The sequence below is a fragment of the Falco cherrug genome, chromosome 1 (genome assembly GCF_023634085.1).
Source record: "Falco cherrug isolate bFalChe1 chromosome 1, bFalChe1.pri, whole genome shotgun sequence".
Classification (NCBI taxonomy): Eukaryota; Metazoa; Chordata; class Aves; order Falconiformes; family Falconidae; genus Falco; species Falco cherrug.
The window spans coordinates 105,274,311-105,297,864 of record NC_073697.1 but is presented as its reverse complement, the minus strand read 5'-3'; the positions used below and the strand labels follow the sequence as shown (position 1 = coordinate 105,297,864).

At 49.0% G+C, this 23,554-nt stretch overlaps 3 protein-coding genes across 5 annotated transcripts in view; 1 reads left to right on the top strand and 2 right to left on the bottom strand.

Moving 5' to 3' along the window:
• Positions 1-497: 497 nt before the first annotated feature.
• DERL2 (derlin 2) lies at positions 498-6,313 on the bottom strand. Its single transcript, XM_055725946.1, has 7 exons — positions 6,180-6,313; positions 5,611-5,676; positions 5,256-5,329; positions 4,713-4,806; positions 3,992-4,187; positions 3,360-3,450; positions 498-1,436 (listed from the first exon to the last, which is right to left on the bottom strand). Exons 1-7 carry the CDS (start codon positions 6,270-6,272, stop codon positions 1,331-1,333), a joined length of 720 nt encoding a protein of 239 aa, XP_055581921.1. The 5' UTR covers positions 6,273-6,313; the 3' UTR covers positions 498-1,330.
• Positions 6,314-6,521: 208 nt separating this feature from the next.
• On the top strand, positions 6,522-8,570 carry MIS12 (MIS12 kinetochore complex component). Its single transcript, XM_005439950.4, has one exon. The coding sequence runs from the start codon at positions 6,800-6,802 to the stop codon at positions 7,418-7,420; it is 621 nt and encodes a 206-aa protein (XP_005440007.1). The 5' UTR covers positions 6,522-6,799; the 3' UTR covers positions 7,421-8,570.
• Positions 8,571-14,780: 6,210 nt separating this feature from the next.
• CAMKK1 (calcium/calmodulin dependent protein kinase kinase 1) overlaps positions 14,781-23,554 on the bottom strand; it is a 108,037-nt gene continuing 99,263 nt past the window's right edge. For all 3 annotated transcript variants that reach the window (XM_055726281.1, XM_027806291.2, XM_005439951.3), the window contains one exon: positions 14,781-21,542. In XM_055726281.1, the coding sequence (XP_055582256.1) occupies positions 21,470-21,542 (73 nt within the window). In that variant the 3' untranslated portion in view covers positions 14,781-21,469. The remainder of the gene's footprint in view (positions 21,543-23,554) is intronic.

The window sequence follows — 23,554 nt, the reverse complement described above, 5'->3', positions numbered from 1 at the left end:
GTTAAAAAACCTGTAGCCAGTGTTCAAGAGCAGCAAAATCTGAGACTAAACAAAATAGTCTCATGTGTGTCAGGGGTAAGCCTATCCTCCCCAAATTAGGAGGAAGATGCAGTTTCAACAGTATCTCTTTTTATCCATGAGATAATCAATAAAGAGCTACCCAGTACAGTCTGTAGCGTCTCAGGAGTGACTGAACATGAGCTCAGCTGTGTTCTGAATTCCTTATGTGGCCTCTCATATCGCTATTTATAATCAACATAAGTTCAAGCTTAATACCCACTGTCACTGACCCGTGTTGGACACTCAGTCCTTCTGCAACATACTTCATACACAGATCACGCATTTAACACCTTGAGCAGTTCTGAAGAGACACTTGTGGGAAAAGACTGCATTAATGCTGTCTCTTCAGAGACTTGGCTTTTTCCAACCTCTGCTTTTTCAGCAGCTGCATCAAGACTACAGAATTATACAAAGGATTAACCAAAAAAAAAAAAAAAAAGATTCATGAGACATTTTATTCAACTCATCATCTGAAATATCTGAACAGTTCTGACTCCAGCCAAGTTTTCTTCTGTAGTGCTCCAAGTCATCTAGTAACTGTTAGAAGTGTGCATGTGTGGGAGGTCAGTTTTGTAAAACTGCTTTTTTAAACAAACCAGTCAGACTCAAACCTGGACACCTGAACACAGGGTCTTTGGGGGGAAAAGCCATCAAAATGTAGTCTCAGCCTTGCAAGTGTATTCACACAGAGGCACATTCCAGAAACCCAAAAGGCAAACCGAACAGCCTGCACTGTGCTGCGTGTTGTATTGCTTACAATTCAAACATGACTGGAGTCAATAGCATCTCAGATTAAAAAACCTTTTGCCACCAAAACAGGGACTTACACTTGTAACCATCTTGCAGCTGTTTTTTCCATGAATAAAAAAATTAGTTAAATCCCCAAAAGTTGGTTTTGTCCCCTGTAAAGTTTCCCATATAGTTTCCTGTATCAAATAACTTGAAAAAAATGCTTTAGAAATCATTTTAAACAAGTACTCATAGTCTTGTTAACTGAAGTTGACAGGAAATTGTTTCCAGTTTTAAGTTTTTGGCTCCACTGGATTAGTATTTTCATTACCAGCACAATATATATTCCCTGACTGGGAAAGACACTGGTAGCCTGGAAGTGTCTTAGACTAGACTGCCATTTCATAAAGTGCTTGTATTCAAAACCATAGAGCTGTCGAAAAGTGTCCTTTCTGCGACGGGGAATGAGAGTGTCCCCGGTATGGAACTTCATTCAGGTCACTTTCTCCCAGTTGTCACTGGGTGTTGGCACAAACACTGATTAGCCTCCAAGGCGCTGACCTTCTCCCCATGCAAATCCTCCCGGTCGTTCTTCTGGCAAAGGATTGTAATTAGGATCATCTTCCTGTGTATCAAATATTGCCTTCCTGGAAAACAGAAAAGATTTTTTTTATTTTTGGTCCTTTAGAATACATGTTCCATAATAGGACCAAGACTGCTCAAATTCTGCACAGGTAAAGGCAACCTCCCTCTGAAACAGCCTGCCAAAGTTTCTACACCCAAGTCACAAGTCAATTAGGAGCCATCTGGAAGAAGGTCTAGAATTATGTGCCTAAATCAACCCAGACTGACAAGATTCAGCTGAAAGTTGAAATTCCACCTCCAGCGTAAGGCAGAATTTCATGCAGCTAGCATGTGCTGCGCTCCCAGGACAGGATAAGGGAGCAAAACATGTATGTGATACTGAAGAGCTGTTCACATCTTGAGAAGCAGACAAACGATGAGTCAAATACAGGCAGTATTATCTCAGTCTCTCACAGGCAGGATGCAGGCAGTGACAAGCAGACTTAAAATCCACAGAAGAGACTGCATTTGAGACAACATTAGAGACTCAGATTTTCCAATTTATTACAAGAATCATGCTTAATCTCGTAGGCTATTTTGCCACTCTCAAAACTAGTTTTAGAGGTACTCTCCCCACAGATTTGTTTATCCAGAAACAAAACGGTAGTACATTCTTTGAAACAAAAAATCACAAGCTGCACACAAGCAATCATTATATCCAACACATCTTGAAAGTACAGCGTGCTTAACCAGACAGTTCTTAGAATAGCTAAAGGGATTATTTCTCTCACCCAGAGTGACTGGACATGTCAGAACAGCAAAAAAGAAAATACCAGGGGTATTACAGGATTACAGCTAACACATCAAAGAAAATTAAAGCATCTGGGGAAAAAAATCCACAGTTCTAGACCCAGACAAGAATCATAAGCAGCTTTCTGAACAGACACGTAAAAGGATTTAAATGGTAGCCTGAAGACAGGCTGACACTTTTTCCAAAGAAAAGAGTTACCGAGACAGCACACATTGCTCCAACAGCCTTAAGACTCCTCCTGCATGCACCTACGTGCATATACCCTGTGAAAATGGGAAATCTCAAATACACCCTTACCACACATGTGTAATTGGACACTCAATTTGTCTAGAGTTCCATTTACATGAAGGTAACCCTCACCAGAAACAGCCTTCAGCTGCTGAGGCCAAGTTAGAATAGCATAGCCACAGCTGCACCCATCACCTGGTACAATTACTTCCTGAAGACGAAGCCTATACCGAACAAAAATACACTATCAGTGTACTTCTCCAATCAAACAGGTTATGACCCATCAGTTAAACCAAGCATGGGCCTGAATATGACATTTTCATTATCCAGGCTTTTGCAGACCATTCAAACAAAAACAAAAAAAAAAAAAAGAGAGAATCAGTTCAGCTCTAGACAATTCTAAGAGTCTCACAGAGCCCAGCTTTCGGTGTGTCTCAGCTGCCCTGTCATTTAGGCAAGCTGCTCTCACCCAGGCTGCTGTACAGCGTTACAGATTATTGCAGCCCTCTACACAAGAGAGAGCTAAGTAGGGACAGTACACTCAATACTATAAACACTGAAGATCTTTACCAAAATTGTGAAGTGAGGATGATTTACAGAAGAAAAAAATATTAAATATATTTAATACCTCATCCACACTGTTCATACACAACAGGACTCTTTAACAGACATGCATCTTTGGTGCCACCCACAGGCAACTCAAAGACTAAGAAGCATTACCAAAGAAATCAAAAGTTATAAAAACCCCTTTTGCCCTTCTCCTGAAGTAGTTCCCACTTACACATCCATAAGGTCCTCCTTCCTTTGTTTGCAACACGTTAGTTCAACAAAAAAAAAAATAAGTACAGACACACCACAATTCTGTTTCAAGCTGCCTAATTCACCAGAAGGTGCTGTGACTGAATTATGAAGTTTTCCATACAAGCACATTTCCTACATCTGTTCCAAACCAGACCCCAATACTTACAGGACAGATGGTGTTCTCAGAAGCCTTCCACCACCAGGCTGATTAGGAAAGACATCCTCTAAGAAAAAATATATATGCCCAACAGCAATGCCTAGTATATAAAAGACAAATGGTGATTTTTCAATACTTCTCCTTTACAACTTGAAATGCTTCATAGTTTTCAAGAAAATAACCCACACATTAATTCTTTCACAGAAGAATACAACAAGAGATATAGATAGACAAACCAACGAAGCACACTAACATCAGACAAAGAGCTTAACTTACACTACAGGCCATTAATACAAGGAAAATTGCTTGTCATCATTATTAAATATACTGATGTTACGGCTTATTCACAATTGATAAAACCAGTAAGATAAGCTATTTTACTTCAATAGTCCGATGCCCACAATCGGGTTATGTACCTGGTCTGATTCCAAGCAATAAAAAGCCAAAGCATCAGAAGCTCTTTCCAACTTTTTAGAGCACAGAATATGCTATGATGTTTACAGATCAGAAGAGCCTGCTACAAATATACTAGATGAATAAATACTAAGTAAAAGGCATTCAGCCTTTCGGTTTTTCCACACTTTGTGTTTCATGTAAAACATTAGCAGGAACAGGTCCTTGTGATTCTTGCAATTGCTTACCCAGAAGATCCACAATGATGGAGTTCCCCAAAAGCAGTGAAAAGCCCATCAATACCCAGGGCAGAAATGGGGCTTGAAAGATGAGAAGGCCGAAGAAATTCATACGGACATAGGGATTCCTGCGGCTCCACACATACACAAGCATTATCGTGAATGCCTGACCCAAGAAAACCAAGTTCACAAACAGGCCAAAAATCTGTGATGGGTAGTTAAAAGAAAACAGTTCACTTAGTAATTGTTGGGAGGTCAAGCATGAAAAGAATTTCACAGCTTAACCTGTAATCCAGTATTTTCCATTCAAGTGCTAACTTTCCATTCCCAGGTTCAAGTAAGTTAAGCCTACTGTCCATCAAATTCAACACCTATAGCAGGATTCAAGGTACCCACAACATGAATGGTATCTTTAAAGTATAATTTAGCATGAAATCACTGGAGCATCAGCATTTCTCTCAGACAACCTGAGCACAATTACACACTGAGCAGTCGCCTTTTATCTGATAATATAATTTCCATAATTCAGGCTTGACTGAAAGACCACCCCAGTGTTTAACAGCATCAGACACAAAGCATTCAAAACTACTTTAACAAATACCATTATTTCTTGCAGGACAAACAAAATATATTATCACCTAGGAATTAAGATAAAAGTAACATCACGGTTTCAGTTCTCATTCACCTATCTTTAGCTTTACTAATGCAGTTTGGAATAAAAAAAGGATACGGTCATTAGAAGTCCTCCAAAAAGGAACATAAATACAAAATCTGCTGTCCGACCTCGAAAAGAGCCTTCTTCAAGCATTCGGCAGTAACGATATCTGAAGTTGCAGGTCAGGAAAATTTGATTGGAAATGAGGTTAAAGAAAGATCCCAAGCAGAAAAGAATTCAATTATACATCAGCTCAGATGCAAGCTTTTTATCATTTTACTTCATCAACTGGCTCTTTCTGGATACTCAGTGGAGAGGATAACCCAGGAGAAAAAAAAGTTACTTGGAATTTTCTCCTTTATGTCACAACCAACCTGAAGGATCAGACTTGTACAGCAAAGTCTTAACATGACAAAAAATAAAATGGTAAAATTCTTGACAACTTATGAAGGAGATCCTGTTGATGTCTATTCATGGCATCAGCAAAGTCAGCATTGCTAAATTCCCAGGAACTTCATGGTAGAGCAGAACCGAACCTTTGTCTATATGCATGTATACCAACATGTTTGTACTCTGGAGCTCTGCTTTCCAGGGAAAGAAAAACTTAATGAAGGATACAAAAAGATCATGTTAAATAAAAAATTAAAGCCAACTGGTCCAAAGAATAAGTAGTTTGTGATTAACCTCCATACCTGGAAAGACAAACACAAGGAGTTTAAACATGACAGCTTATTTTTATTATTGTCTGAACAGAAAAGCAAGTAACAATGTAACTGAAGTCTCCTTTACAGTCAGGGAATCTAAGGGCTACTCTAAGATACAGTGCTCTTCACTCTAGCTTCATCATGTTTTTTAAAAATGCATCTCCAATATGAAAAGTCATAGTCATTCGTAACTCTTAAAACTGAGAGGACAAGCACTTACAAACTCAACAGCGTACTTAAAAACCTCCCATACTCCGGAAAACACTTACTTGAAAGTGCTTAAATATTAATTCAGGGTTGAAATACAGCTGAAAGGGTGTGATTAGTTCTAATTGCTGAAAAAGAACAGAACATTTGATGGAATCAATACACCGTGAAAAAAACATACACACCCCTTTACTCTGTACCAAAAAGAGCCCGAGAAGCTCTCAATCAGCACAGACAGCGTTCTGGCAAAACTGAGCCCCAGGAACCCCCCTCACGCTGCTGTTAGCATCTGCGCTTTGCCTTTGCCAGGCTCCGCGGCGGGCTGGCTGCGGCAGCGCTGCTTCCAGGGCCCCCGCGGGGCAGAGCCCCGGCCCTGGGACGGGTGGCGCCTGAAGTAACCCCTACCACGGCTCCCAAGCACCCTGCTCCGCCCAGTCCGCCGGCCGGGCCCGGACCACCCTCACCGCGCCTCCCGGACGCCCTCCACGCAGCCTCCCACTCCCCCGCGGCCCTGGGAGGAGGCGGGCGGCTGCCGGGGCCCCGCAGAACGGTCCCCGCGCAGGGGCCGGGCCCCAGGGAGCGCCGCGGGAGCGCGGGCCGGAGGGAGCGGGGCCGAGGCGGCCGCACTCACCACGGCGGCGGTGGTAAGGACGCAGGCCGTGGTGTAGGCCCGCGTAACGGGCGGCACCTGCAGGTACTCCTGCCGGAAGGTCTGGTACGCCATCTTAGCGCCTCGCGCCACTTCCGCTTCCGCCACGCGTCTGCGCCTGCGGGCACCGCCCCCGCCGCCATCTCCAGGCGCAGCCAATCGGCTCTGGTAGCGGTCGCGGCCGCGCTGCGCTCTCATTGGCCCAGCAGCGAGAGCGACCGCTTGCTCCCGCGCTTTCCCCGCCCCGGGGGTTGGAGCGCTTGGTGATTGGGCGGCGCATTTCCCCTCGCCGTCGCTAATTGGCTGGCGGAGAGGTCGTCTGCCTGAGGCGGTTCGAAAGAAGCGGGAAGTGGTGACTGAACGGGGCGGCTGCGGCGGCTCCGATCGCTGGTCCCTGTCACCGGCCCCGGCCCGCGGCTGTAGGGCGGGAGGAGCGGCCCTGGTCTTTCGGCGAACGGCGCGGAAGGTAGGGGCTGCGCTGGGCCTCCTGTGGGAACCGCCTTCCCCTCAGCTGCGGGCGCGGCCTTCCCGCCGCCAGCGAGGCCCGTCTCCCCGGCGCCGGCATTTCTCGCTCCGTGCCGTACCGCTGTACGGCCGCCGCCATGTCGGTCGATCCCATGGCCTACGAGGCGCAGTTCTTTGGCTTCACTCCCCAGACGTGCATACTGCGTGTCTACATCGCCTTCCAGGACTATCTCTTTGAAACCATGCTGCTGGTGGAGAGCGTCATGCTGAAGAAGCTGAACGAGTTTCCCGGCTGCAAAATCAGCCCCTTCGAACTCCGGAAAAGCACGGAGAAATTCCTCCTCTTCATGAAGGAGCGCTTTGATAAACTCTTCAGTACAATGGAAGAAATGCTTCTGCAGCTGGTGTTAAACATCCCTAAGAACACACTCCTGCCTGAGGACAAGGTCCACGAGCAGTATCCCTACAGCAAAGAACAGTTCCAGGTCCTTCAGGATGAGGTCCACCAGCTGCAGGAGCAGTACAGGGCTGAGGTGGCCGCTGGGCAGGCCCTGCATGCAGAACTGGAAGAACAAAAGGTTGTTCAGGCTGAGCTTGAGAAGATTTTGCAGTGGTTTGATGGGCTGGAGAATACCTGTAGGAAGTATGGCATCAGCAGCTTCAAAGAAAGCTTTACTTTCTTGGCACAGAACTCTAAGAAACTGCAAGACATACTGAATGATGTTGAAAAGAAAAGCAAGAAAATAAAAAAAGTATGATCAGTTGTTGTAATGAAAATTCTGAAAAGGCAACAAAAATAATTTAGACTGTTTGCTTAAAATAATAAGGGCTTATCTTTCCAGAAGCATCTGCCCTAATGGCTTACTTCTCTAATCCTGTCAAGATCTAGACTAAAAGCTGTTGAATTGTGTCAGTTTGTGTCTGTTTAACATCCCCCTACGGCACCAGGGGGAGAAAAAACACCTGTAAAATGTAACTCTGAAACTGGTGATTGGAAGCAAATTTTGGGTTGGATAACCTGGCTGTAAGGGTACCTTCCTGACCTTAGGAATGTTAATTTTGAACTCAATGTAGCATTTGTTTATTTTAAGGATTATTAGAAAAAAAAAATGAATGTCTTAAGTAAGATTTGTAAGAATGTGTGAGTTTCCAGCCTGAAACCAGCTCAGGTAACATGAGTCGGTGTTTTTGTCAGTGAGGATACTGGGATTTTGCACCAGTTTGCCGAAGGAGCGGTGTGGCGCAGGCAGTGTCTCGTTAAGGTGCCTGTTCACTCTGCTTTAACATCTGACAACCGGGATGCACGTAGAGATGAGTAAGACTGATGCTGTTGTCAGGGCTCTGAAGAGAAAGGGATCTGTTAACATCAATACTGAATTTAAGCCCAGTTTTTGGAATTTTAGGGTTATTTACCACTCCATGTATGTTTGCAAAGAGGTAGCTTGTGTTTTCTTTAAGCAGGGACAGCATGCTGCTCTGTAGGCCGAAGATCTTGAAGCCACTGGAGTGAATGAGCAATCTGATCATTTTGTCCTGTGTTAGCTTATGTTGCTTTATAGATCTAGGTGATTTTATTTTTGTTGTGCAGTGTCCTTCTACTAAATAGCAAAGTTCATTTTATGCATGTTTAACCAGATTTTCCTGTAAAAATGTTGTGAAGACTGACTGATGTGCTTGAGTTCTTTGAAGTCACTTAAATAACCTTATTTTATCTGTACTTGATTCAAAATACATTACGGTCTGTGTGCATCTGTCCATTTGCCTCAGCAGCTTTTGAATCTCCTGTACAGGCGTATCATGAAGTATCAATACTAATTTCTGCTTTGCTAGTGTAGGTGTTTGAAAGGTATTAAACTTGTGAATAATTTAGAAGGTATTATAATAATAAAATGTGTTAAAAGCATAAAATACACTTGGCAATTCTTTCTTCCCTGGTGCTTGAAGACTTACACAGAATCAGCTTGGCAAACCCAGGATCTTCCATTATATATTGCCTTGATGTGCACCTGGAAACCCATGAGACTCGGTGGCCACTTGAAATCCTTGCAGAGGAAATTTAATTTCTGATGTTGAGCTCTAGACTTCTTTAGTGACTGTTAGAGGCTAGAGTTCAGAGGAGGAAAAAATAGGGAATCGGGTAAAAAATTAACTTGCTTGTTTAGAAAACAACTTAGTAACTTAAAAGTCACCGAGAATTATCGAGTGTCTCCTCAGATAAACCAGTTGGTTTACCTTTTACCCTTAATTTGTAGGAGACATTTTTCTTAGGCATTATGTGCCATGAGAGAGACGACACACATGTTTGCAGAAAGCTGGATCAGGACGTACTGAGTTTGTACACCCATACAGGGTATTTTCCTTCAAAAATTAATTATTTTCACTCATTTGTGCTCAAAGCTTTGCACTTTCTCCTCTCCTGACTGACAGCTTGCACAATGCCAAGGTCTTCTCCAGTATAGTCTTCCCAGCTGGAGTGGTGGGTGAGCAGGGGGTCATGGATTTGCCTGGACACCACGACATGTGTGATTTCAGTGTCTCGTGCTACTGAGGCAAAATCCCCTGTATCGTTAAGTAGGTAAATATGTCACATAAGTAAATTTGATCTGAAACATTCAGCCCTCCTGGTGCGGATATCTAACAGACCTGCTCAGGGAGCACCGGGCTCGGGCAGGGCTGTGCCCGCACCGGCCTCACGGCCTCCTGCTCCCAAAAATGGTGTCCTGTCACCAGCGCTCCTAACATTTGAGCGATCATAATGAAATATTTTAAAAGAACGGTTAACCTCACACTCTCGGGCAACGTTATTGCATCTGGTGAAGGCCACAGGGTTTTTTTGTCAGCTTCACCTGCTGCTGCAGAGGCTCGTCCTTCAGCTGCTGGTTCTGACAGTGCCAGAGGGACATTCCCAGCCCTGAATTGTGCTCAGGTGTCCGTGGGGCCCCTTGGGGTGCAGATGCTGGTGAGCAGCTCTGCACCCCCCACCTCCATCCCCAGTGGCCTCCCTGTCCATCCTCACCCCGCTCTCCATGGGCTCCCAACCCTCGCAGAGGCTGATTCAGTGCGTTGGAGCAGTGATGGCCGTGACACATGTCCCTTCGGTGACAGCGGTGCAGTACAAGGATGGCAGAGACAGGATGGCACCAAACTGCTGCAGGAGCGGGACCTGGGACCGGCCCTTAAAGAAACTTCCATTGGTTGATTTTAATCCTCGTTTTCTCTACACAATTGCGTGGAGCTGGAAGATTCAAAGAGCCCCAGGCTGGGAGCCAGGTACTCCACAAGACCCAACGTAAAAAACAGAACCAGCTGTTGTAATGCATTACCAAGAGCCTTTTGCAGGGGGCAAACAGCCCCACTGTCACCAGTAAACACCCCAGCAGCAGAGCTGAGACTAGGGGGAACAAAGCCACCAGTTTTCTTACCAGGATAACACGCGTTCCTGGTCCGGGGATACGCAGGAGACCCGAGGCTCGCTGGGGCTGGGGGGTCTTCAGGGTGAGGGAAGGCTTCAAAACCCACTGCAGCTACCGGTACGGTCAGGTTTTCAGCAAAACTCACCTCAGGGAACAGAAAAAGCTCGCTGGCTGCGAGGACCTGCAGTCAGATTGGCAGCCCCTGCGCAGGGAGGAGGGGGTCGGGTACAGCGAGGAAGGAGCCAGTACCGTGTCCCAGGGGTGGTCATGTCCCCAAAATGCCCTGCAAGTGCCTGGGGGTTCAGTTCCCAATGCAAGGGAAAAAAAAAAAAAAAAGATATAAAATATTTGTTTTGGGCAGCATTCACAGTTGATTTGAGCACTTGGGGCCAGGCGATGCAGCCCTCCTCTAGGTATAGGCTGAATGATGGGGTAATTAGCAGCTGTTAATAAACCCACATCTGGCAAAATGCCAGCCTGGGGCTGGGGGGGAGGGGTTACCATATGTCTCCTCGTTAAAAGCTTTAATTACAGTCAGGAAACGCTGGTGGCAGCCACATGCTTTAATTGCTTCACCTCAAGGTGGCAGCGGGTCAGTCCCTCCCTCGCTGGCACAGGGCTCAGGGCTGCCGTCCCCATCCCGCAGCGGGGCTGAAGGGACCGATGGGACAGGGAGAAGATGAAAAAAAACCCCTATCATGCCAAAAAAAATCTCTTTTGCAGGGATTTTGGCTGGCCCAGGCTAAGCAAGAGCATCTTCCCTTCCTGAAACAGCCCTGAGAAACCTCCCCTGCCAAAAAAAATTACAGATTGACAGGGAGGGAGGGAGACGGGCGACGTGAGGTCTCCGGGCTGGTGTGCCCGGCAGCTCTCCCCTAATGTTTTTGCACATCACACCCCATAAAATCTGATGGGAGCAAAAGCACCAAGGGCCTGAGTGGGATTTACGGAGAGCTGCCCTGCTGCTGCCTCCCCTGCACCCCAGCCCCTGCGTGAAAATAAATGGGGCACAGAAAATGGGCATTCGGAGCACATTAGCTGCAAAACACTGATTTACTCAAGCGAAGAAACTCGGTCAGGGCTTGGTTGCTGATGGCTCCTGGCTGTGTTTGCTGGACCTCCCTGGAAATGGCCATAGAAAAGAACACAGTAAATGGCTTTTTCCTACTTCGAGAAGAAAAGAAAAAACCTGGAAATGTTTGGCAACAAAGGGATCACTTTCACATACAAGGTCATTTTTTCCCCCTAATTAAACCATAGGAAAAAGGGAGCTTGGCTAAACAGCCTGCGCTGGAGGGGAGCCTCGGAGGCGGCTGTGCAGCTTGGTATGGAGCAGCACGAATAATAAAGGGTGAAGTTCATAACGGGGTTACACTCGGTTGGGGCTGTGTCTTCTGAGGGCTGATGACTCCCCCTTCGCTGGGGACAGGAAAATACACGTCCCTCGCACAGCCCTGCTTGGCTTCGGGTGCTTCCCCTGCTTCTCATCCTGCCCCTCATCCATCCTACCGATGCTGCAGTCAGTTTTCAGTGGCGGTAGTGGCCAAAGTTGGCACAACAAAATGTGGTGTAGCTCCACCTGGGCTGTAACTTTTGCTTTAAAACCACCACCCATTTGTAGCTGGACCATGCCCAAAACCCAGGCAGCACCTGCTTACCAGCACCCAAACCTGCAGCTTGTAAGGACACATGCTGGCATCTAATACCAGACTCAGCAGAAACATCTTCCTGTGTTTTGCTGGAAATCATTGTAGGAAATTTAATTTCAGCCTGAAGAGGAAAAAAAAAATCATAATAAACTAAGCAAACGAAGCAGAAAAATAATGTCAAGGCAAGATTGAACCTTTGGAGCTCATTTCCCTGTATGGATGCTGCCAGGCAGAGATGCCCCAAAACTGGACACTTGGAACCCAATGATCCCACAACGGTGACTCCTCCGCTTAATTATTTTTTGTCCCCTTCCCCCAGCAGCTGTCCTGCCTGGCACCTCACAGCATACCCTCTGCCCAGGCAGCCGTGGCTCCATGCCTGCTTTGGGGGTTTTGTTGCCTCTCATTTCCCCATAGAAAGGAAATTCTCCCACTTTGCTTTGCTTTGCTTATCCCTCCCAGGCTGTTATTACTCCTACTTACACAACTCAGAGTATTATTCCCTCCTGTCACCTTAATTTCTAATAATTAGTATTTGGTATAATGCTACAGCAGAAGTGAGCTCTTAATGAATATTATACTAAGCACTAAATTATAATTTACTGCTCAAGAAATCCATTTGGAAACGCAACCCATTTAGAAGAAAATGAGGAGGGGTGGCTTTCAAGCCATTTACCTGGCTGGATCAAACCCCAGACCGAGTCCCAGTGAAATCCCAACACGACCATAAACCCTGGGAACACTTACTGGCTTGGGACACGTCACTGATGGCATCTCAGGGCTGGATGCGTGACTGTAGCAGCGATGTGCCTTGCCGAGGTGGGACCAGGATGCAGCATCCCCAGGGAACAAGCGACTATGTGACTTCAAACACTGGGGTATCAGTCCACCTGGCACGGGCGTGGGCAATCGCATGAACCCAGCAAAAGTGCCGGCGCATTAGTGATGCTCGATGTGCCCCTTCGCACCCCCAGCTCCTGCCGGTCCCTCTTACCGAGTGGTTTTCCGTCCTTTCCTGGTAGTGGTTGCGGTGGGTCCAGCCCCATTGCTGTGGCACTGGGGCACATCTGAGCGTGTTTTTCTGAGCTTATCACACAAATCACTTCTCCGTTGGCACAAGGCGAAGCGGCACCTTCCTTACCCAGCTGGTGGGGATCGCTGCAGCACGGAGTGACCCGGCACATAAGCAGGGTACAGCTTGTCGGTCACTCATTTGGCGCTGGGGTGCCAGAAACAAGCTAGGAAACACAACTGGGGCAGGGGGGGAAGGAGGATAAAAGTTTACAGTGATGTTCAGTGGCTGCCTGGAGCCCGCAGGAGCTGGTGATGGAGCTCCCCCCGGCTTTTCCAGCAGCGAGTCAGCCTGTGCCCCTTGCAGCCACTGAGCCCCAGCCATCCCTGCTGTGATCCGAGAGAGCCGCAGGCACCCGTTCCCATCGCCAACCCGGAGAGGGCCATTCCCTGAACAAAAAATGCAAAGACTGGACTTCTTAGAAAGAAACATCCCCAGGCAATAAATAAAGCTACGTGGCTTATAAAATGCAAGCCAAACCCCTCTCTGTTTTAATTGGGGCTGCACCTAGGAGTTGGTAATTGCTGTTATCCTTCGTTACAAGTGACAGGGCCACGAAGTGCTTTTTGCTCAGCGTTTGCAAAATAAATAGCAAGGGTTTGGCTTAGTGGGGTTGGCTGGGAAGCACCAGTCATGGCTGCGGTGTGCAGCCAGCTGCTGCGAGCTGGACCTGAAAACGAAGCTGTAACATCCTAACATGAGGCAGGGACGTGCCTTGCCATCCTCCAGCAGCTGTCGGGGGAGAGGGAAGGACTGGCTCAGGCAGTCAGGCAGGGATGTTGCTGATGGGATGAATTTCCCGGCACACGACCACTGGCTATAGCACAAAGTGGGCTCCTGCTTTCTTCGGGGCAGGAGGAAGGGGAAGGTGGGGATTTGCAAAGCTCTGCCCACACTTGGAGACTTTGCTGAAGCATCTAGAAACAATGTTGGTCCAGCAAAACTGAGCTTTCACCCCCAGCACATACCCTCCTGACAACAGCACAGCTCTACCGACAAAACACACCTCGGGATACATTGCCTCCAGGTTTCTTCTTTTTTCTGTGTACTCCTGCTGTCGGGTCAGTTCTGCAGACCTGGACCCAAGACCATCCCTGGCTGGAAAGGGTTTGGTGTCCCTGTTTCTGTCCCCTGACCGCTGATGGCAGAGGGAAAGCGAGGGCAGCGAGGCAGGGGATGCCGTGCTGCCGGCGCTGGGCTGTGCCAGGGACACACCGCCCGGTTGTCCCCTCTGGTCAGGGCACTTGGCTCCTCCTGGGCAGCTCACTGTGGTGCCGGCAACAGGCTGCCAAGGTGTCAGGGGAACCAGCAAAGCCCAGGACATCTCGGTGAGCAGAGAAGACCCTAGAGCTGGGTCTCTGCCACTTTGTCCCTCGGGTCCTTTCACATTCATTTATGTGAAAATGGCACTAGCCATTTACATACCCGTGAATGAGCTGCCTGTTTGGGCAGAACACTAATGACAGGTGATGAGACAGACGCCTTCACCTTGTGGTTCATTTTATTTTTCCTCTTCTTTTTTATAAGCATTGTAAGAATGAGATGGGCATGGTGCCTCTGCATGCCCTGGAGCAAGGTCCCCGGAGCACCGTGGGCTCAGCGCCCCAGTCCTGCCCAGCAGCACCAGGCAAGCCCAGGGTTTGCTGAGGTTTCCACAAACCATGCTGAGTTAGCTCTAGGCAATTCCCTCCAAAGCAAATTACATGTTCCTTTGGAACCAAATGCCATTAAGGCAAGACCAACCTCACAGGTTCCGTTACAGCGAGATGTTGTAACCGTTGGTGATGCCGTACCGAAGCGCAATGGGTCGCTGAGTCTCTTTGTCCAGGGAAAAGCCCAACAAGGAAAGGGCAGGGATGAAAGGAGTGGTGGGAACCCTCTAAGCCCCTTCTTTGCTGTAGCTCAAAGCACAGGGAGGGCTCGAACAGCAGAGAGCACACAAGAGCCAGCAACAAGCGCCTCTTGGAACTGCACTTACACCCACTGTCATCTCTGTGGACTTTATTGTCATTTTCTCTTCAGTTCTAGAGTACAAAAGCATGCAAAAAATAAGCCTCTCTATTCATGGTACATATTTACAGTGTAACAGCCACGTGCCATTACAGTACTGAGTGCATATACGTCATGCTTGAATTATAGCAGAGTACATACAGAGTCATATATTTAACATCAAGTATAACGAGAGACTTAAATCCTAACAGAACAGGCCTGTAAATCAAAGACAGCAGCAAAATTACGGCACAGAGGATCCCAATTATATCCTCAAAAGTTGCAATTTACTCTTTCTTGAATTTACACAGTTTTTTTGGAATGCTTTGACTGATGGCTTGTGGTCACTGCCTGGGGCCTGGGTGTCCGCTAGCAGCGACCCTGAGCGTACATGGCTTTGCTTCAGGAAGGAAAGGTGACAGGCAGCAACTAACTCTCAAGATCCTTTCCTTCCCTCGTCCCATGAAAGGCTGCGTTCAGAGCAACAGGGTCATGGGATAATCCAGGTTAATTCAGGCTGGGAGGAACCTGGTCCAAGTATGGCCTGCTGTGGGAGGCTCTGGGCCAGAAAAGAAATCCCTTTCAGTGCTGTGCTCAGCAAACACCACTGAGAGTGTGCCCTGGTAGAGCGAAGTTTGGTACCTAAGCTAAGTTATATACACACACAGAAAACAACAATCTGCCTTCCAGGCTCCAGTAATCCTGCTGGACACTCAAGGTACCCAAGGTGCCCAAGCTCTCAGCAGGACCCCCAGCACTGTCCTTCCTCCTTTGCAAATGTTGTCACACTTAGTGAGATCCCCATCCTCTCGGGGCAGAACGGAGCCTGCCTTTCCCGCTGTCCCCATCCCACACAAAGGTCACATCGCCCATCCCAGAGACGGACCTTCTTTTATTGCAGCAGAACAGAACACCGATACTGAGCACCTAGCAAAACACAGCAGACGTGGGCTCTACGTCTGGAAATCACTGATAAAGCTGTCCAGGACCACCAATGACCCTTTTAGCTCGCTCAGCCAGTCTGCCCAGAGACACCACCAGAGAGACAACAACAGTCCTTGCCGCGTTTGTTCTGAATCTCCTGCACTAGCTGCACCATCAAAGCATCACTTGAAATCATGCCATAGCTTCTCATGTACCCGACTGCGCTGCTCGGTGGAAGAGAGCCCAAAGCACCAGCTAAGGGCTGTTCCTCGCTGCAGCTGGTGGGGGACAAGGGGCTCTGAGCACCAGCAAGGGCAGGTGGGACCCTTAGAGAGAGCCTGGTCTCCAAGGGGCTGGGACCAAGCCCCTGGGCTGGCAGGACAAATCTCCTGGTTTTCTTGGAGAAGATACAAGAAGGACAGCGCTGAGCCAGAGGGAGCAAAGGAGCTCTCCTGGCCACCCACCACAGAGATGGGGAAAAACCTCCTTCAGCCCCTGCCTCAGGGCTGCCAACGGCTTCAGGACATCGAGCTGTGCTGAAGGAACACAAAATTCCTCCCACCAGCTCCCCTTGCAAGTCTGGCGATAAAGAAGGAATTAAACCCCATCCAGGGAGTCATTTCATGGAGTTGCAATTTGTTTTGCAGGGAACAGCTACGCTGTACCCCCGCCGGGCTCCCTTCGGATGCAGCCATACACAAGACCAGCTTTCCCATGGCCAACCCCTGGCTGCTCCCACCTTCCCTGTTTTATTCCCTGGGAATGTTTTCCAGGGCAGTGTTTGTCAAACCACTCTCCCTAGGACCCCCAAAACAACACAGCTTGGGTTAGCAACACTGCGCTGCAAGGAGCCGGGGCTGTATTTAGCCTCCGTGGGTTTTGCACTCTGTTGCTTGGCTCAGGGGCCAAATTCTGGCACGGAGCAGGGGAGATGGAGACCTGCCAAAGCGGACGGGGCAGGCACAGAATGGGGCACAGTGGCAGGAGCATGCTGGGCTCGCCAGACATGCACTTACCAGGTGTCCCCCCCATGGTGTATCACAGGGGACATGCAAGGAGGAGATACCCAAAGCCACCCCATTTCCCATCTCCAGCCCCCCAGCATCTCTCTGCAGCAGGGAAGGGCAGCAGCCCGTGCTGGTACCCGCGGCAGGCTGCAGCCCCCTGTGCCTGCAAACCTGCAGTGACCTCGGCACGCATCTCCACGTGCGCCTTTGGCTCCGAAACGCAACAATTTCTCAAATCTGCAACCTGCAAGATGCAAAAAGTGAGCCACCACCCGGGCAGGAGATGTTGGCCCCAGATGTGACACAAACAAGAGAGCAACTGATGCCACCGTGACTGGCAAAGGACACGCCTGAGTTACCCACCCTCCGAAGGCTGACAAGCATGTCACAGACATGTGCCACTTGACCTTTCAGAAAGCCCATTTTTTTGCTGAGCAGCTTGCTTCTTGTGTCTCAAGGCACTGAAAAAAAAAAAAAAAATATTCACGGTGCGGTCGCACTGACTGCTGCAGGTGGTTTAGCTTCTCCTGCGAGAAGAGGCTCCTACACGGATCGGGCTGGAGCGACGGCGCTGCAGCCAAAGCTCCCAGGGATTCCTTCTGCCCCTCGCAGCACGGACCCCCGGCCACAGGCTCGCTGCAAATACCCTCTCGGTTCCACACACCCGCTCCAGGGACCTGCTCCCGCTCCGGGGCCACATCACACAACTGCACCACGTCTGCCCACACTGCCGTGTCTGGAGGCTACACCACTGAGAAACGCACGTAGCCCCTACATGGGCACGGCTGGGGAGCTGAGGTATAAACACCGTGAGTGGTGATCTGTGCACGTGTTCACATGCTGCAATGCATCATTAAAACGCTGAAAAGCTCATTTCTTTGCAACGTGTGACATTCACAGTGACACATTCCTGCCCAAAGGGTTAAAGATATCACTGCAGCATCCCTCCGTGCCAGACGGGAGACACTAAACCAGGATTTTTACGTAGCACTACCTCCTGAACTGAACTGAACAAGACAAAGAAATCGACATCCTGGAGACCAAAAGGGTATGCCATGTCCCCAGAAGAGAAATTTCTTTCCGGGCCTCTCGCTCCAGGCCATCCCCAAGCTGGGAAAGCCCACCAAAGCTGACCAGAGCCGAGCCTGCCATCGCACAGGGGGAAAGAGGAGCCCTCCCCACGACAGACCCCGCTGACACACTGCAGAGCATCCCAGTACCTCTTTTTGTGGGATGCTGGTACTCCAGGAATAACAGGGGCAAGCAAGGATTTGGAGGGCAAAAATGCAGGGTATGCAGAGAAGTATCAGTGCGTGCCCATGCGAGCTCAGATTTGCCCTGCCATGCCAGACCCCGTCCCCACGTTCACAAGTATTTAGCCATCCAGCTAAAAAGAATGACTTTCCTCGACAGATAAAAGGACTGGCTTGCCAAAGATGTTTATTTTCAAATAAATACCATCTCTTTAGCCTCTTCCATTCTTCAGAGCAAAACAGAGTTGCTCCCAGTTGCCCTAACGTGCGCGTACATAAAAATTTCATTGCAGTTAAGCAAGATGCGTGTTTTTACAGTCGCCTTACCAAGCCTTTGGATAAATCCGAGCGTTTCTCTTGCTGCTGCTGCACCTTCCTCATTTCATTTCAGGCAAGGTTTCAGGCTGCCATCCGCAATGCAATACAGAGGAGTTTGGGAGGTAAAGGATTGACCCCAGAGGCTGGCGGGCTGGCTGGGGACCAAGGTGTGACACCAGCTCAGCTGTGCAGCCCTGGTCGCTCCCTGGACCTCTGGGAACAGCTCCAGAATTATTTCTTTCAGCCGAAAGGGCAACTGTTTCAAAACCAATTTGGGGATAATCATAAAAAATACCCATTCTCTCCAAAACTGAAATGACATTTCAGCTACCACTACAGAAGCATGACATAACCAGTAAATTATAATTAAATTGGTTGCATTAATTGAGGCTGAGAACAGCCTTCCAGCAGCCTTGCCCCCCTATCTCCCAGCCTCTTGGGCATCATGAGAATAACCACAAACACTGACTGAATTAGCAAATTATTCTTACCATATATTAAAAATACAATAAATATCCCCATGTTTGCAGTCTTAGAGCTCTTTGAGCACGACTCCAGTATTGCTTAGACCTCAGAAGTCCCACGGGGATAAGGACTACAGGTACTGCCTTTTCTCCCAGGGGTAAGGCAACTTCCCGAGACATGCCCTTGACCCAAGGTCACTTCCCCACGCAGGCTGGGCACTCACCCAGCACCACAGCCTTCCTCCCACTGCCAGCAGCCTGTCCTTGCCACAGCCAGCCCGAGCCCCAGCCCCCAGGACACCCGCTGGAGAAGGTCCATTTTTCCACAAACCAGTTTGCTCCCACCACTTCCCTGGGGCTGCTCAGCTCAGCCCCTGGCGTGCAGCAGGACCTGGTGGCAATCCCAGCGCTTTGTCCCCAGCACACACCACTTTGCATCCAGAGACCAACCCCTCCGCAGGCAATGGCTCCTCCTGGCCAGTCCCCCCTCCCACATTTGCAGAGCCCCCCCTGCGCTCTCAGGCTTGCCAAGTCCTCATCACCATCTTCCATCCCTTCCTCTGGGTGCTTACATCTTCATCACAAGGCAGCGGGATGCAAGCGCCAGCCCGCGGGATGCATCATGGCATGCAGCCGGAGCAGAGCCACGGGCCCGCGGAGGATGCTGAGCGCACAGCCATTGCAGCCACACAAATGCAGGCAGGATTTGCCACCCGGCTGCAAGCAATGCAGAGTGCAGGCCCTGAGCAGTAACCTTTACAGGATCCAACACTTTTGCCTGCTTTAAAAATCAAAAGATCCCCTTGATAAAACACACTCGCTGCGATATTATTTCCCCATTTGCCAATATTTACAGGTGAGATGTGGGGCAGAGCTCCGGCTGGTGACTGCTTCTGGTCATACCACCGAGGTGGCTGAAGATGAGCGAGGCGAGGTGGCAGGCTGGGGACAGGCACTGGTAGCACTGGTACAGAAACGCTGCAAACCACCCAACGGCTGCAGTGAACAGAACAGCAACACCAGTACACCAGCCGCTACCAACAACCCTCGTGCACGTATCCCCCGGCACAAAAAATTAGGGAAAAAAGTCCCGGAAAAAAGTCCCAAACCCTCAGGATTAACCTGAAAAAAGACACTATGATGAAGTAGGAACCAAATTTCGTCGTGTCCTTTATTTAAGTACTATAAAATAAGAGTCCAATCCCATGAGCTTCCCAGGGGCATGCTCAAACCCCCTAAAGCTCAAGGGAAAATGCTAACGGATATTTTGATGGATTGGTATTACTGGTTTTTACTCTGAGTGTAGGAGTGAAATTCCTTATAGTCAACAGCCACTGAAAAAGCTGCCTTTGCCCTTTTAAGTGCAAGTTCTCACCTGTTATCAAACTGTAGAGATGAAGCTTCTAATCCCAAGTTTAGAAGCAAACTATGGATAAAATAGCAGCATCAGCACGTGCATCAAAATGACAGTCTTAAAATAAAATTAAAAATTAAAGCCTTAAAAACCCAAAAGATCAAGTCTTGATCTCATTTGTGTTCTGTCACTTCCCTTAGTCTAAAAACCCTTTACCAACATTTGGCATGCCAGGGAGCTCTCCCAGTTTGGGTCACTTATCAGGAAATTAAAGCTGACGAGCACCAGGTACGTAATTTAAAAGGAGCTGAGAGATGAGTGAGGGGAAGGAAATCATCCTTCAGGAAAATAAACCCCAAAGCTGCTACTTCTTTTCAGCTTTGAGGACAAGGTCCGTGCGCACAGGGCTGGGCGCAGGGGATGGAGGGCAGCCCCAGCCCCTCGGGAAGAGCATGCCTGGCTAGCAGATGCCCTGGGTGCACTAAGCCCTTCCACGCCACAGCACATCCCAGTGCACCAGGTCTCTGTGACCTTCCAAGGCTCATTGCACGTTACTGGGAATATCGAGTGATTCTGTTTGATGACGCTGCCCTGACTAAAGCCACCGACGCTGGCAGGATTTACACTGTGCAAGAACTGAGGGGCAAGAAGAGAAGGGAAAAAAAGAGAAGGAAAGGCATAGAGAGTGACAGCATTTGCTCCAACAGCAAGATTTCATCCTCCTTTAACTGATATCCATAGAAATTCTGCAGGAGCAGGACCATCCATAGAAATTCTGCCATCAGCTCCAACAGGAGCAGGACCGTGTCCCGATATACAGAAGTGCTTTACCCGTGCATTAAATAAAACAGTTACCCTCTGATATAAAACCTGACTCTGATGTAATGATTTTTTTTCCTGATGCTTAAAATAGAGAATGCAAAAAAGCAAAGGAAAAAAAAAGTCTCCAGGGCGACCGACCCGTGAGACGTTTGGTTCCTCGCGTTACAAATAAAACCGCATTCATCGGCCAAGACACCCAACTACAAAGCCCACACGTGAAGCGCAAGTGGAGAGCAAGGCACACACGGAGGAGCGCACGGACACCTTGCATGAAGAACGCAGCCGCCCACGAGGCCGAGCCAGCCCCCTGCCAGCCATGCTGCCCGAGGGCTCCTCTTTTCCTTATTGCTGCTCTGTTCCTCCTTTCTGGTTTTCTGGGTTGGTCCGTTTTTGGGTTGTGGTGGTTTTTTTTTTTAATTTTTTTTTTTTATTTGCTTTGCAGGCCCCAGACTTGGTGATGAGGGCAGATGGGTGCTAGACAACACCATGATGGATACAACAGCAGCAGCACGTGAGTGACCAGCCTGCACAGCCAGGCAGCTTCAGGATGTAGCTTCATCTTCACACACGTCGGGCAGCTCCGGGTCCCTGCTGCCTTCTCTGCTCCCTTGTTTTCTACACGAATGACACGAAATAAAGAGATTATAGGCACACAGCAATGCAAGATATAAAGCAGGGGGTGTTTTTTTCCAATGAGCAACCCGGGTCAACAACATCAGTATTAAGAGGGAAGAGCAATGAAGCAGCCTGTCGTGCTGGTACTGCATAAACAGCTCAGCAACATCCCAGCTCGATGCGCTGCAGCATGGGCAGCTTGTACCTGTGCCCTGGCTGGGTCTCCGCACCCTGAAGGCTGAGCTCTGCACTCCCCTCAATGCCCTTCTCCTGGCTGCAGCAGCATGAGGAGTTACCTGGCTCTTGGAGGGAGTCTTGCAGAGCAGCAGCAACGATTCCAAATTATCTGGTCTGTATTTGGGGAGTTCTGGTTTGCTTTCCTTTAATCTGATTTTTTCTTTTCTTTTTTTAAATATCAGAGTGATGGCTCGATACCATAAACTGCTTCTCCAAAGCCCCGCTGTAAATGGCAGTAAGAATGGAATGGTTCTACCAGAACCCTGTTTTCCCTACATGAGAGCTGTTTGATTTCAGTTTCTATGAGTTTGCTTGGTCCCTAAAACAGCTCAGCACCTGAGAGCAGCAGTCCTTAAAACACACCTTAAAAAACACCTTCAAAAAGCTGAGGTAACTTACTGGCATTGTAGGTACACTGTGATACCTTCAGCCTTTTCCTCCCACTCCTAATTTCTGATGTTTGCTTATGTAGAAGGCTTGAGCTTTGCTGCAGCAGGATGGGACCGAGATGGGATGGGACAGAGATGGGATGGGACAGAGATGGGATGGGACACCCTACCCCTGCCAGCAGGAGGAAGGCTCAGAGCTCCTGAGGGCATCACTCTGAAGCATGACTGGAGACATTGAGGTTGATGGAGCATTTTGCTGTCTCAGGCTGGGCATCTTTGAAGGGCTGTGAGCTGCACCAGCCCGTTTGGCAAAGCCAGCGCCAAGCCCCAGCCGCGCTGGCAGCCACAAGCACAGCAGCATCGCGCTCCGGGGCATCCTTGAGGTGGAACAGCTCCATCCAGGCCAGCCAGCCATAAGGCAGCCCGTGACTGAGATCTGCCCAGGGAAAGCTGTCCCTGCTCCAGGCTGAATGGAGAAAACGTGACACCTCCAGGTGCCACCCATGCACCCGCGGCAGGCAGGCTACTCACACCCAACGCGCTCGTTTCTCCACCACGAAGGCGTGACGGTATCCGCAGGGCACCAGAGGTGATGCCACCCCGAGCATCTGCATCCCCCGGGGTGTCCAGCCTCGCTCACCCCAACCCGGCCACGGGAGAACTGGTCTGTGTGAGGAAGCCAGCTCGGCAGCGGAGATCAGCGCCGCTGTGTGTGCCTGGAGCACAGAGTGGCCAGGAGCCGGGGCTCTGGGGTTGTTGGCTGGCTGGGAACGACACTGAAATCACACATCCGTGTATACGGATTTTTGAAAAAAACAGACGTTATCAAAAATCACGTTCCCTTCTCTGCTCCAGCAAAGCCCTGTGATAAACCTGACCTTGAACCTGCAGCGTGGACCATTTCCCCGTAGGGGAGGCTGAGGAACAGCCTGTCATCACCCTCTTGAAACGATTTATCACCCCGTGTAGCAGCAGCGGTGTTTTCTGGCACAGCACTGCTCCCTGCCCGGCCAAGCCTGTGCCTGCGGTGCCTTCAGTGCTCCCCCTGCTCCAAGCACCTTCTGCCTCTCCAAACACCTTCTGGCAGAGCAGGAGGGGTGCAACACAAAACAGGGTGACACGATACCCACACAGTGGCAAATAGCAGCTAAACGTGGGTTGCACGTAAGGTGGGAGGTCAGTGCTCTGCAGTCTGCATGGGAGCCGGGGCTTGTGCTGTGAGACCTGCCGCTAGACATGAATTTCCATGAAATAACTCTTTTTAAGACATAAGACTGGATTTCTGTGACATTTTGTAAAGCACAGGTGAGTGAAGCCTAACCTGTGCAACTATCCAGGAGATCATGTTGCTGCTAACCACAGCAGCTGCGGGAAGACCACCACCAC

Excerpts from the sequence above, each read along its gene's own strand:
- DERL2 (XM_055725946.1), bottom strand. The coding sequence starts at position 6,272 with ATGGCGTACCAGACCTTCCGGCAGGAGTACCTGCAGGTGCCGCCCGTT. Across the intron at positions 4,188-4,712 it reads TTGGAGGACTTCTAATGACC|ATTTTTGGCCTGTTTGTGAA; the intron begins GTATCCTTTTTT and ends TACCCATCACAG. Across the intron at positions 3,451-3,991 it reads CATCATTGTGGATCTTCTGG|GCATTGCTGTTGGGCATATA; the intron begins GTAAGCAATTGC and ends TTTATATACTAG.
- MIS12 (XM_005439950.4), top strand. The coding sequence starts at position 6,800 with ATGTCGGTCGATCCCATGGCCTACGAGGCGCAGTTCTTTGGCTTCACT.